Here is a 13,095-nt window from a genome sequence, read left to right as displayed (position 1 = left end):
CTTTTCGCTGATGGAAGCCTGGAGTTTCAGTTCAGTCCCGACAGGCAGTTGACCCTCAGAGCGGAGAGGAAGGTCTGACACAAGCCCGCATGCCAACAACGCTGCAGTAACACCTGCGGCAGAAGCCATGTCCCCACACCTGAGGAGCTGCTGTGCCTTGTCCTGCTGTGGGCTGCTCCCCCACCTGCCTGCTGCCCCACGGGCTGTGGGACTCCAGCTTTGTTCACACAGCTCCTGGCCAGCAGCTCTGCACTGTTAGAAATCACGCCCCTGGACTGAGTCATACTTTAGCCAGTCCGCCCAAACGCACACGAGGCCTGAGACTGGTGCACACAGCGCTACTTTGGAAGGTTTCTGAGCAATTTCCACCGTATGTACTGGATGGTCTTCAGTCTTCAATGCCTGTCTTCCCCTTCCTGAAGGAGACACCTGCAGAGCCAGCTGGCTCTGCAAAACACAGAAGTTGGAAGTGAAATGCTGCCACACAGAACACAGTGAAAAGCTGCAGCAAACCAGTTATTTCTAAGATAACTGATGGAGTACCACTTTGTTAATTTAACAGTACACTTTAAAAACTCCCAAAACATTCTATGGCTTTGTTCTCTGTGTCCTGCTCACTATTCTGTTAGTTACCTTTTTTTCTGGTCTATGTCCATGAGAATATTACTACTTGGAGCACAGGAGAACATAAATCTCTTAAAAAGAGCATTACAGTAACTTTTTCAGTTCGCCATTTGCTTTCAAATGTCTTAGTCTATATCATGATTTCAGCCAACAGACCAAGACTGCTTTCAGTATCATCCTGGGGTTCCAGCTCTCTGCTGGGACCAGCCTGTTCCCGAGCAGTCCGTCTCTTTCTTCTATGCACGTACACAGAGTGGCTCTTGTCTGGCCCCTCGGGAAACAAGGTGTCTGCGGGGACAGCAGCTTCCAGAGCCAGCTCCAGGCCTTTGTGGAATCTAGACAGAAACAATTCTCTAGTTACTGTCTTTACACATTTGCTCAGGATCTGAAAATTACTCTGAGAAACGAATGCTTTTAGAATGTAATCAAAACATGCAAGGGGAGAAAAGTGGTTGCTAACATTTTCATTAATACTGAAGAAAAATTAGATGTCATGAACAGAACTGGTATTTTCTTACAAACCTGTCAATCCTCCTTATGTTTTCTTCCATTTTCTGATTGGCTACATGTACCAGAAATTCAATATATTCTTCAGAGACCATCAATCTCCCTTTGTGGCTCAATGGAACTTCTAAGCAGTGAGTGCTCCGCACAGCCTGAAAACACACACATGATTTACCTGGAATAAAGTTTTTTAGTTTATGAAGGTTATTTAAATAATGTAGGGAGTTCATTATAGCAAAAAACCTGCTTATCCATACAATTATTTAAGTTGCTGTCACCTAAAGCAGCAAGCTACTTCTTTGCTATAGCATGCCCTGTGACAGCTCCTAAGCACCAGTCAGGTCTTGGCTGGTACAAAAATCAAGGTTAACGTAACAACACAACTTCATTACATCCCTTACAGTAGCAGAGTACTTACCATTGTGATTTTTCCTCCTCTGCCAACTGTAATACCAGAGTTCCTGAACCCAGAGTCAATAGCCACTGAATGCTGCAGAAAAAATAAATAGTTAAACAGGTCTTGTACACTTTCACAGCAAAAAATATTTATGGATGCCTTGCAATGCAACGTACAATCTCAATTTTGCAAAAAACATATTCAAATCATCTACCCAGAGTTATTAAAAAACAGTTACATTAAAATACTTTTTAAGATCAAACCCACAACTGGTGGGTGGTTTTCAGAGGCCCACGGTGGATCCTAATTGAATCCATCAGTGCAGAAGGGTGCAATGTGTCTCTGGGCACTGAACTGTTTTATGCCAAGGAGCTGGAACTGCACAGACAGTCGTGCCACGCCCTCGCAAGGATGAGCGCAGCTGCACTCTACCCGAGTCCCTCAGCTCTCCTGCACTAAACCCAAAACATGCCCAGCTCAGCACACGTCGCTCTCCGCAGGCACGCTGGAAAAGCAGAAGGCAAAGGCATCATTCAGTGCACTGAAAACGGACCAAGATAGCCTGGCTGGTAGCAACGCACCATCTAAAATCCAGCCCCTTCAGCCAGTGAGAGCAGCCCAGGCCCCTCAGGCAGCGTTTCATGCAGCAGTCTGCTTCAGCTTGAGGACTCAATTGCAGGTGAGTCTTTTTTCTTTCTAAGTACAATAAAACACTCACCAAGTTTAAAGCTGTGTTTTTTCACCAGCTTACTTTACTACTCTAATTATTAAACACACAGCACACCTGGGACTGTTTCTAAGTGCAACTGCTTACCCAGGAGCCAATACTTTTATTTTTGCAGGCAAGAATGTAACAGAACAATGCCACATTGCACTTGACGTGGCTTTACCAGCAGCTGCGCATCCTGCAGCTCTCGACACAGCACGTGAAGAACAAATGGTTCAAACTTGAACACAGCATCCCCAGTGGCTTTCTTCAGTGCTGTCATCTGGAAAATATACCATAATATTTACATAAAAATCATAGTACTTCCTCTCCTAAGAGTTAACAACACCCTGCTGTGTTCTCCTTGGCCTGAAACTTCAGAAAACTTTGCTTTGCTGGAACAAATACTAATGAAAACAAATATTCTGGAGGACACTCCTGTGCATGTGTGAGAATGTATATGTATGGTAAAGTGAACTACAAATTGAGTGAGAACATGCTGATCTTGCAACTGCCTCTTTTGTGGGACGAAGCAATATATGCAAAGAGTAGATTATTTTGAAAGCATATTAAAAATGAAAAATCCGGCACTATAGATGTTTGTAATTTCAGGTATTTAATGATACTAAATTAACAATGCTATATAAGAGATTCCCTGTTACACCACCTTCAGGTATCTGTCTGCGAGCACAGCAAGCTGGGCTCAAGAGATATTTTTTAATTCAAGAGTTTTAAATATGACTCCAGACAGCATGAAATTATCTAAGTTTCTGGAATATCAGCTGCCTTTATAACTGAGCAGAGAATTTGATACTGAGTTTAAAAGCATTCTCTTAAAATAGGCCTGAAGAATTTATTAAGCAACACATCTATGGAAAAGTTAATTTTGAGAGTCAAGTATCAATTCATGTTAGTAGCAGGAATAAAAACCCTTTGACACCATGTGTTTTCTATGACAACTGGAGCATTTCCGTGAATAAAAATAAAGGCTGTATCTCACTGTGCCCTTACCACATCGCCTTTGACACACGGGTCATGTGTTACCAGGAGCCACGTGCAGTTCTTCTTCTGGATGCCCGTGCCGTCTGTGTCCTGGTGATGGACAGAAACCATTAAAGTGGCTCGGCAGCTCGGTGAGGTTTAATCTTGTGCTGCTACAAAAACGCTCCTTGGAAATAAAGAAGCAGCCCCTTGAAGCACGAGCCAAATCACACCGCGACCAGACCCACTGCCACGATCACGCGGCCGGTCCCTCACGCACCATCACGATCCCCGTGCCGTTCCCGTCCCTCACCCATCGTCACCATCCCTGTGCCGTTCCCGTCCCTCACCCACCGTGACCATCCCCGCGCCGTTCCCGTCCCTCACCCATCGTGACCATCCCCGTGCCGGTCCCGGTCCCTCACCCACTGTGACCATCACCCTGCCGGTCCCGGTCCCGTCCCTCACGCACCGTGACCATCCCCGTCCCTCACCCATCGTGACCATTCCCGTCCCTCACCCACCGTCACCATCCCCGTGCCGTTCCCGTCCCTCACCCACCGTGACCATCACCCTGCCGGTCCCGGTCCCTCACCCATCGTGACCATCCCCGTGCCGTTCCCGTCCCTCACGCACCGTCACCATCCCCCGGCCGTTCCCGTCCCTCACGCACCGTCACCATCCCCGTGCCGTTCCCGTCCCTCACGCACCGTCACCATCCCCCTGCCGTTCCCGTCCCTCACCCACCGTGACCATCCCCCGGCCGTTCCCGTCCCTCACCCATCGTGACCATCCCCGTGCCGTTCCCGTCCCTCACGAACCGTCACCATCCCCCTGCCGTTCCCGTCCCTCACCCATCGTCACCATTCCCGTCCCTCACCCACCGTCACCATCCCCCGGCCGTTCCCGTCCCTCACGCACCGTCACCATCACCCTCCCGTCGCACGAGCTCGTGGTGCAGAAGCTCTCGCGCGCGTTCAGCAGCCGCGCGAGCTCCGCGGCTCGCGCGTCCAGCGCGCGCTTCCGGCTGGGGTCCGGCCGCGCGAGCCGCTGCGCCTTGCGCCGCGCGAATGCCGCCATCGCGGGGGGACGGCGTCCCACGGCGGACAAACCTCGGCGCGCGGTCGGGCGGCGCGGCGGGGCGGGGCCGGTGGTGTACGGCCCCGCCCTCCTCTGCGTTCCGCCGCGCGGCAGCGGCGCTGCGCAGGTAGGCGGTGGGCGCGGGGGCTCCCGGGCGCTCGTCCGGGGAGACGGGACGAGAAGGCAGCGGCTCTGCGCTACCCGTGTCAGGCTCCACAGCCACGGGGACACGGCCGGGCTACACGGGGGCGACGGCTGTACGAGGCGGCCCGAGGGGGCGGGGCCGGATCGCAAGGAGCGCTTCCGGGGCACGACCTGACCGCGAGGCGGATCGAGAGGGGGGTCTGGCGGCGAGGCGTCTGTGTGGGCGGGGCCTGGCGGCAGAGGTGTGTTTGTGGGCGGGGCCTGACGGCAGAGGTGTGTTTGTGGGCGGGGCCTGACGCTACAGGTGTGTTTGTGGGCGGGGCCGGGCGGTACAGGTGTGTTTGTAGGCGGGGCCCGGCGCTACAGGTGTGTTTGTAGGCGGGGCCTGACGGTACAGGTGTGTTTGAGGGCGGGGGCCTGACGCTACAGGTATGTTTGTGGGCGGGGCCCGGCGGTGCAGGTGTGTTTGTGGCGGGGCCTGGCGGTGCAGGTGTGTTTGTGGGCGGGGCCGGGCGGTACAGGTGTGTTTGTAGGCGGGGCCCGGCGCTACAGGTGTGTTTGTAGGCGGGGCCTGATGGTACAGGTGTGTTTGTGGCGGGGCCCGGCGGTGCAGGTGTGTTTGTAGGCGGGGCCTGACGCTACAGGTGTGTTTGTGGGCGGGGCCTGACGCTACAGGTGTGTTTATGGGCGGGGCCTGACGCTACAGGTGTGTGTGTATGCGGGGCCTGACGCTAAAGGTGTGCTTGTAGGCGGGGTCTGGCGGTACAGGTGTGTTTGTGGCAGGGCCCGGAGCAGCCCAGGGCCTTCCCTTGCCCCGCTGCCTCCCCTCCAGTTCGGTTGGTTCTCACAGGATCGGTCGCCCTTCGGCCCCGCGGTGTGTGCCGTGCTCCAGGCGGTGTCCGCAGGGCAGGTGGCTCAGGCTGCCCGTGACCTGCACAGGTACCAGGGGTCTCACTGTGTCTTTTAGCAGGTCCCCTGGTCGCCATGGCAGCCGGCAGGAGTGTGATGAGAGCGGTCCGAGTGTTTGAATTTGGTGGCCCTGAAGTGCTTAAACTCCAGTCAGATGTGTTAGTTCCTGCTCCAAAAGAAAACCAGGTACATGTGAGCTCTGTGAAGGAATATAGTGATAATGAATGTTAACAAGTGCCTGCAGGACAGAATGAGAGATACAACCAAAACCCTACACCTAGAGTACATGAGTTTTGGTCAGTGTGTTCGTATTACTTGAGATATCATGCTTAACAGATGTGGGCTCTTTACTCTGCTGTGGGCTTCCACATCAAGATTTCCCTGAAATTAGCTTCACTTTGACACTGGGTTGTTACAGAGGCTGTTTGAGAATTCAGTAAAAATGCTACAGCACCATGCTGTGAATTCAAGGGCTAAATCATTTTAGTTATTGCTTAAGAAGTGTCTTTTCTTTTAGGTATTAATTAAAGTCCATGCCTGTGGGGTCAATCCTGTTGAGACATACATTCGCTCTGGGACCTATGCCAGGAAACCAGCTTTGCCCTACACTCCTGGCTCGGATGTGGCTGGGGTGGTTGAAGGTGTTGGGGAACACGTGACTGCATTCAAGGTATTTACACACCGGAGTATATTCACCATTCCTTCATGGGTCCTCTGTGGCTGACTGCTGTGACACTGTACCTGGTTTTGTTGCTTATAATCACCTAATCTCTTCAAGGGGGAAACCCTCCATGGACTGTACAAGCACTGGCAAACCAGTCTGCTGGGGGGGCTGTGAGGAATGCTGTGCCCTCCTGAAGCTCGGGGCTCTCTCTCGAGGCACTGCACTCTGTCTGCTCAAAGCACTGATATTTGGTGTACAAAAGTTGGGGTTTGGAGCTATTTTTCTGGCGTTGCAGAAAAAGTTGAGATTGGAAGCTTCTTGCTGGGTGTAGTAATTTCAGGCAGAACTAAAAATTTTCCTGTGAAGTATTTGAGAAATGGAAACTGCTTACTTATAAAGCTCCATAAATTCTGTTATTTGTTACTAAAATTGTTCAAATACCCTATTACTCCTGTCTAGTAATTTTATTTGGATTTCTCAGTGGGAAAGTCTCGGGACAGGAGAAGGCAAATATCAGTTTGCTAAGAAAGATATCTAGGAGGCCAATTTAGTTTTTAAATTGGTTCTCCTATTTAAGTCATTAGACATTTGGTCCCAAACCAACATAAAAACTGTAGGTAAAATTGGGCTGGAATTTCCTGATTTGGAATTTATGTAACAATTTTGGGAGATCTGAGAGACAGGGTTATCAAGAGAGAAGTATAATCATTTTTCATATTTTCTTACTAACAGCTTGCTATATCTGCTATGTGTGGCTTTTTGCTTCCTCTGACAATTGTGATGCTCTTGGCTTGAATGAGAGAGAGATGTCTTAGGGTATATTGAGGGGAAAAATATTTCCACATTTAAATAATTTAGAAATGTTTCTTTTGTGTTTGTAAAAGCTTTTCAGGTTTTTCATTTGGAATCTGTGCATGAAATTCCTGACTTCAGTCAAAGTTCATTAAGGTTCATATTAATGAGGCAGTAAGTTTGTGTGTTACACTGCTGGGTGGGGTTATAATTACGATACTTAGATTTAAGTATAAGAAATTATACAGTTTGTGTTGCATTGCTGGTATGTATCGGATTTTATAAAAATTTCTTTGACAAATGTAACTGGTTATTTTTGATAGGAGAACTGTTAGAAATAGCCCAAACCTCTGTTAATTTCATCTTAATGTTTATGAAGGAAAAAGTAAGGGAAATGATTGATTTCTCTGTGTCCTCTCCCTCCATTCTAGAAAGGTGACAGAGTTTTCACCCTTGAAACACTTTCTGGAGGATATGCAGAGTATGCAGTGGCTGCAGCCAGCAGAGTCTTTCCTTTGCCAGACAAACTGGACTTCAGGCAGGGAGCCGCGCTCGGAGTGCCCTACTTCACTGCCTACCGGGCCCTTTTCCAGAAGTAAGGCACCAAAATGTGCTTGTGCACTTTAATCTTTGCTATTTACAATGCCAAAGTTCATGTTTGCACTGCCCTATAAAAGGGGGAGGTTGGTGAGTGGGAGATGTTTAAAAACATTACGCTGATGGAATTGTCAAATAATTGTGATCTAGCAGCTTGTGACTGTGTTTTCCTGCTGAGCCTTTTTTCTTGAGAGAACCTACCAGGAAAGGCTTCATGGAATAAAATATGTGACTCCCTCTCAGTACTCACTGGTATTTTGGCTGGGGAAGAAAAAGAGCAATAGTTCTAATTTCCTCAGTAAGCAGACGGGTGCTGTGGAGCAGAACCACTGCCTTCCTGTGGCAGGCCAAAGTCCTGAACTGAAGCTCAGTACCAGGCTCTCACTGGCTGCTGGCTGCACGTTGCTTCAAGTCATCAGTCACAGGATTTATTTCGCCTCCTTGTTTTCCCAAAAAGGCTTATGATATCTGTTTAGCCATAAATTGGAATATAATTTGAATATAAACTGGAAGCAGTGCTGTGTGAACAATGAGATTTGGTGTCAGTATCTGCAGCCCCATGTGTGAACAATGAGATTTGATGTCAGTATCTGCAGCCCCGTGCTCAGTCACAGTGCCAGCATTTCTTGTGTTCTTCTCCTAGAGGCTGTGCCAAAGCAGGGGAAAGCGTGCTGGTTCATGGTGCCAGTGGGGGGGTGAGTATTCCAAGGGGGCAAGGGGTAGAGAGCGCTGCTCTCTGTCCCTGCATCTGCTTCTTCCTGGGGTGGGAGTTATGGTCATATTTGTGTCAATAGATTAGCAGATTAGGTTTTTATTTCAGACACTCTAGGGTACACTTTCTCAGAAAAACCCCGTTATTCCCAATAACTGAGACTGCACGAGTGCTGGTGTGAGTTCCCAGTCAGAGGGTCACATCCTGAACAGGTGTTTGCTGCGGGTGGTGGTTGCTCTGGAAGCTTTACTGCTGATAGCAGAAACCTCTAATTTTCCAATATGTACAAATTGTTCTCAGTCCTCTGAGAATAAGTCACTGGTGCAGGGTAACTGTGCATTTCTGTTTGCATTCTCATGTTTTTACCCACGAGCCAACAGCTGGCTGCACAAGGAAAGGTGCTGGAACATATAAACCTGCAACTGAATACTACATGAAATTGCACTTCTAGTTTTCTTTGGGTTTTCTTGACAAATTTACTTTAGATCTTTATGACTCAACATTTTAGTTTATCTCCCACACTCTGTAGTTGCTCATTTCTGGTGATGCACCAAACAGCTTCTGTGAACAGGCCAAGTTTCCTTAATTATTTGTTAGACAACAAAAAGATGAATTCATATCTTATTCTGAGATACTAGAATGGCATTTAGCATCGTAAATCCTTTTTTAAATTTTCATAAACTAAATGTAGTGCTTCTATTTTTACTGGAGTGCAAAGCTGGTAGGAGACATTGAGAATTCACTTTCTAAAGTAGTGTTAGTAAAATTTGTGCCTGCAGATTTTCTTTGCAATGTGTAATGCTGGTATTAATAGCAGGTGATTCTGTGAAGAGAAGAATTTCCTTCGATTTGTCTAAGAAATATTGGGCTCAGGTTTGACAGATACTCGGCATTCTACATCTATGTGTGTCAAATGTTGATAGCTATTAAAAAACCTCAAAAATTTACCATGCCTTGGTAAATATCTTTTATTTTTTAAAGAGTATTTGGCTGTCTTTGGGATCCAAATTATTGGCTAAAAAACACTTTACCAGACTAGCTTTTTAAATGGGGAAGTTCCAAGTTGCTGGTAGACTATTTAAAATGCTAAGAAAGAGGTAAAATAATTTCTCTTTTGTTTTTTTTTTTCTCCCTTGAGGTGGGACTAGCAGCATGTCAGATTGCCAGAGCTTGTGGTTTGAAGGTTTTGGGCACAGCAGGGACTGAGGAGGGCATGAATGTGGTCCTGAGAAACGGCGCTCACCAAGCCTTTAATCACAGAGACCCGGATTATACAGAGAAAATTAAGGTAGGCCTGTGTCTGGACTCAGGAATGCAGGTAGTGTTGTTCTTAACAACTTGTGAACAGTTGTTTGCAGAAGACTTTAAAATAGATTTATGTAGATCAATAGTGTACTACTTTTTCCATTTCTACACAAGGAAAAACTTTCTTGGGCTGGAAGAGCTGAGCTTTCCTCACAGGCTGTGGCATTTAGAACTTCCTACATTCAGCAAATTCTAGTGTGGGATCACATCACAAGTTAGCACAGCAAAACGTGCTACAAATCAGCTCATTTGCTGTCAGCTGCAGCACAAAGGCTGCATTGAAAATTTAAACAATGAGCTGTAAAGTGGATACTTTCTGTAGTGTTTAAAATTAAAGATGGTACCAAGCACTGAAGTACCATCCTGTGTCCTGCACAGGCGTGCACAGGGCCGGGAGGAGTGGACATCATCATAGAAATGCTCTCCAATGTCAACCTGGATGTGGACTTGCAGCTGCTGTCCCGTGCAGGGAGGGTGCTGGTGAGTGTGTGTTTGTGTCCTGGGCAGGGAGGTGCTGATGGGTGCTTGTGTCACTGACTTTGTGCGTTCAGCATCACGCTGAGCAGCTCTGACTCCTCTGGGCAGGTCGTGGGCTGCAGGGGACGCGTCGAGATAAACCCAAGAGACACAATGAGCAAGGAGTCCAGCATTATTGGAGTGAGTCTGTTTCTTGCAACTGAGGTGAGAAGCATTTCTGTTTCTAAGTATGCTTTATTGACTTGTTCCAGCACCCTTCTATTTACAGTTAAAATTATTTGGAAGAATGAAAGAATAATTTCACTGTAACAAACTTGTTAGTTCATTCCTTTATGTTTTGATTCAATCTCAGAACATCATAAAATATTTTCAGGTTGTGGAATTTGCTTTAATTATTGCATAAATTGCCAATAGTATTCTGAAATGCCAAGACCTTGTCATAAACACTGTGTTTGTTGCATGCAGGAGGAAAGGCGTGAATGTGCCACAGCAGTCCTTGATGGCATAGAAGCTGGCTGGCTGAAACCAGTTGTGGGCTTGGAATATCCCCTGGAGAAAGTAGCCAAGGCCCATGAAGACATTATTTGTAGCAGTGGTGCCCGAGGGAAGATGGTGCTCCTTCTATAAAGGAGCACCCTTTTCCATTTATTTTGTAGCTGTTCTACCTGCACCTTTGCTTACATGGTTCACTGAATGTATGTTATAAACATACCTTTGATCATGTTTGACAGTAGCAGAAAATGCTCACTTAGATGAATTAGCTAACATTTTCTTTTTGTAATAAGCAGAGTTGCATTTACTGTAATGTAATTTTGGTAGCTTTTTTGATTGATGTGGCAATAATAAATTTTCTCTGCTGGCGTACTTTGTGCTGCAGGGAATGGTAGGGTTTGGTATCATGGAACATGTGAAGGCCACTGTAGGTAACAGAATGAAGATGCTTTTGACAGATACACAAAAGTAAACAACTCACTATGTGTGTTAATACAAATTGTAAATTCTTTTAGCCACAAAGTGTGTACTGAAATTTTGTACTCAAATTTTGTCACGTAATTTACTTGAAATTAAAGCTTTTACTGACAAAATAGTTTACTTTCCAGCTGAAAAGATGGGCAGAATCTCTCAAACGGGAACTGTTTGGAGCCGAGGCAGTTGTTCTTGTCTGTGCCTCTGAGGCTGAGGTGACAGCATCCTGGCCATCCAGAGGGACTGTCACTCTGGAGCTGCATCCTGGGATTCGCCTCTTTGGAAATGACAATCATGACCAAAGCAGCTCATTTCTGGATGGTGAATGGCTGAGTGTGAAGATTTCAGTTCTTCCCATGAGCTTTAATAAAAGTCTCCTGGATCCCTGGCTGCCCTGAGAGCGGAGGGGAGAGTGGAGGCTGCATGGCTTTGTGGCAGGAGAGTTCCTGTGAAATTCCTGAAACTCCAGCTGCTGAAGTGGGCAGGGCACAGCCTCACACTGGGGCTGTGTGCAGGTGTCCATGTGGGGTCACTTTGCCATGACCCCGGGGTCATTTCATTGTGTCTTGTTCTCATAAACCTTCAGTCCATTGCAAACAGGTGGTGTTGCCAGGAAGGTGGGGGAATGTCTCTAGAGTTAATAATTTCCATTTAGTGTTTCAGCGAGTGGTTTCAGCAAGCTGCCTGGGGAGAGAAGGACGAGCCAGCTCAGCTGTGGGACTGTCTGCCAAGGTGCAGTGGGCTCCTTCCTCCCTCTGGGCTGCCCCAGGGCACTGGAGCTGGATTCCTTGTTCCTAGCACTTCCCACAGCAGTAGGGAGCTGTGGTTTTTTGTGAAGATTTAAGTGATTCACCTGGTGCAAGTGGTGTGTAGCTAGTGTCTGCTGATTATCCAGGTGAAAGGTGCTGACTGTTCCTGCTGTCTCAAGCAGAATGTGGCCTGAGCAGTGGTGTCAGTTGGGAACCTGCTATTCCTCTTGACAACTGTTAGAGAAAGTAAAACATCTCTTAATATCAAAGTACTAAACAGAGGTTAAAAGTAATGGTTAATGACATAGATTTTGGAGATGTGCATAAAAAGTATATACCTTTCTCCTACATTCTGTATTCAAATAATATTTTTAATTCAGTCAATTTAGTAGGGGTCCATGACATGAATGAGAGGCTGATGGTTTGCAGTGGCTCCTTTCTTGCTTAGTGCTGCCACTGCATCCTGGATGATGTTCAGAGGAGAAATTCAGAGCAAGTCTCCGGTCTGCCCTCACCGTTGCTGTCCCAAGGGCCGAGGTTGTAGTGGAGTTTGTCACCAGAAGGTGTCAGAGCAGTTCTGTGTTAGCACATTATCAAAGGTGGCCTGGCAGAACAGCGCAGAGGACTCGGACTGACTTGTTGGCAATATCGTATAACGTTTATTCTTCTGTCAATTTCCAATGTATTGTATAAATTGAAGGATTTTTTTTTTTTTAATTTTGGAAGAAGTACTGTGGATAGAACTAATGAGGTATGTCTGATTTGTGCAAGCCACCAATCTAGGAGATGTCATCCTGGAGAGTCTTTGGTTTCGCTCTCTTTTTGGGACATGCTGCTCCTTGGCAGTGCAGAAAAGGGTGAGGAAGAGAGTGGGGGCCACAGACCATTGAATTTGGCGGAATAATTATCTCAGTTTGGTGGAGAATCTTCTCCTGATTTGACTGGATGGGATTTTGGAGGCGGTGGTTCCCCATTGCAGCCTGCTTGGTGCTGCCATGGGTGATTGGAAGGGCTGAACAGGCTCTTGTATTTGTGCCGACTTTGGCATCTGCAGGAGAGGTTTGGGGTTCAAAGTGAGGAGTTGTGTGCAATGCAAGCTATGGAAGCTGCTGTTCTATGTGTTTCTAGAACACAAAGGAGTGGAATTGTTCTGAAAAGCAGCTGCTCTTGGTTAATCTCATTGTGCCCCAACTAAAGAAGCTGCTGGGGAGGGTCCAGCAGAGGGTCGCAGAGATGATGAGGCACACTGCATCTGAAGCATCTCTAACTCTGAGAGACTGCCCGAGGTGGGCGTGCTTAGTGTGGAGAAGAGACAGCTGAGAGAGGATCTCACCAATCCATACAAATGTGTCCAAGGGGCGTCTCAGAACGGTGCCGGGCTCTGTTCAGTGGTGCCCAGCGACACGATGAGGAGCAATGGCCATGACCTAAAGCACAACAAGTTCTACCTCAGTGTGAGGGAGAACTCTCCACGGAGGGTGGCAGAGC

The 13,095-nt window shown here is 47.4% G+C and overlaps 2 protein-coding genes across 6 annotated transcripts; one reads left to right on the top strand and one right to left on the bottom strand.

Moving 5' to 3' along the window:
• Nucleotides 1–519: 519 nt before the first annotated feature.
• On the bottom strand, nt 520–4,292 carry TYW3 (tRNA-yW synthesizing protein 3 homolog). Of its 3 annotated transcripts, none has more exons than XM_058030650.1 (6): nt 4,134–4,292; nt 3,243–3,323; nt 2,416–2,514; nt 1,547–1,618; nt 1,147–1,280; nt 520–959 (listed from the first exon to the last, which is right to left on the bottom strand). In XM_058030650.1, the coding sequence occupies exons 1-6, from the start codon at nt 4,290–4,292 to the stop codon at nt 755–757; spliced, it is 750 nt and encodes a 249-aa protein (XP_057886633.1). In that variant the 3' UTR covers nt 520–754. The 3 variants fall into 3 exon arrangements, with proteins under 3 accessions (XP_057886633.1, XP_057886634.1, XP_057886635.1); XM_058030651.1 differs by having other exon boundaries at nt 3,243–3,399; nt 4,134–4,219; XM_058030652.1 differs by lacking the exon at nt 4,134–4,292 and adding an exon at nt 3,849–3,905 and having other exon boundaries at nt 3,243–3,399.
• Nucleotides 4,293–4,354: 62 nt separating this feature from the next.
• On the top strand, nt 4,355–11,486 carry CRYZ (crystallin zeta). Of its 3 annotated transcripts, none has more exons than XM_058030647.1 (9): nt 4,355–4,419; nt 5,404–5,531; nt 5,863–6,015; nt 7,233–7,396; nt 8,042–8,093; nt 9,249–9,398; nt 9,794–9,895; nt 10,001–10,096; nt 10,358–11,486. In XM_058030647.1, exons 2-9 carry the CDS (start codon nt 5,421–5,423, stop codon nt 10,517–10,519), a joined length of 990 nt encoding a protein of 329 aa, XP_057886630.1. In that variant the 5' UTR covers nt 4,355–4,419; nt 5,404–5,420; the 3' UTR covers nt 10,520–11,486. The 3 variants fall into 3 exon arrangements, with proteins under 3 accessions (XP_057886630.1, XP_057886631.1, XP_057886632.1); XM_058030648.1 differs by having other exon boundaries at nt 4,387–4,419; nt 5,407–5,531; XM_058030649.1 differs by lacking the exon at nt 4,355–4,419 and adding an exon at nt 5,147–5,173.
• The last annotated feature ends 1,609 nt before the right edge of the window (nt 11,487–13,095 follow it).

This window comes from Melospiza georgiana, chromosome 9, assembly GCF_028018845.1.
Source record: "Melospiza georgiana isolate bMelGeo1 chromosome 9, bMelGeo1.pri, whole genome shotgun sequence".
In the NCBI taxonomy this organism is placed as follows: Eukaryota; Metazoa; Chordata; class Aves; order Passeriformes; family Passerellidae; genus Melospiza; species Melospiza georgiana.
The sequence above is the reverse complement of the archived record's forward strand: the minus strand, read 5'-3'. Positions and strand labels throughout refer to the sequence as shown.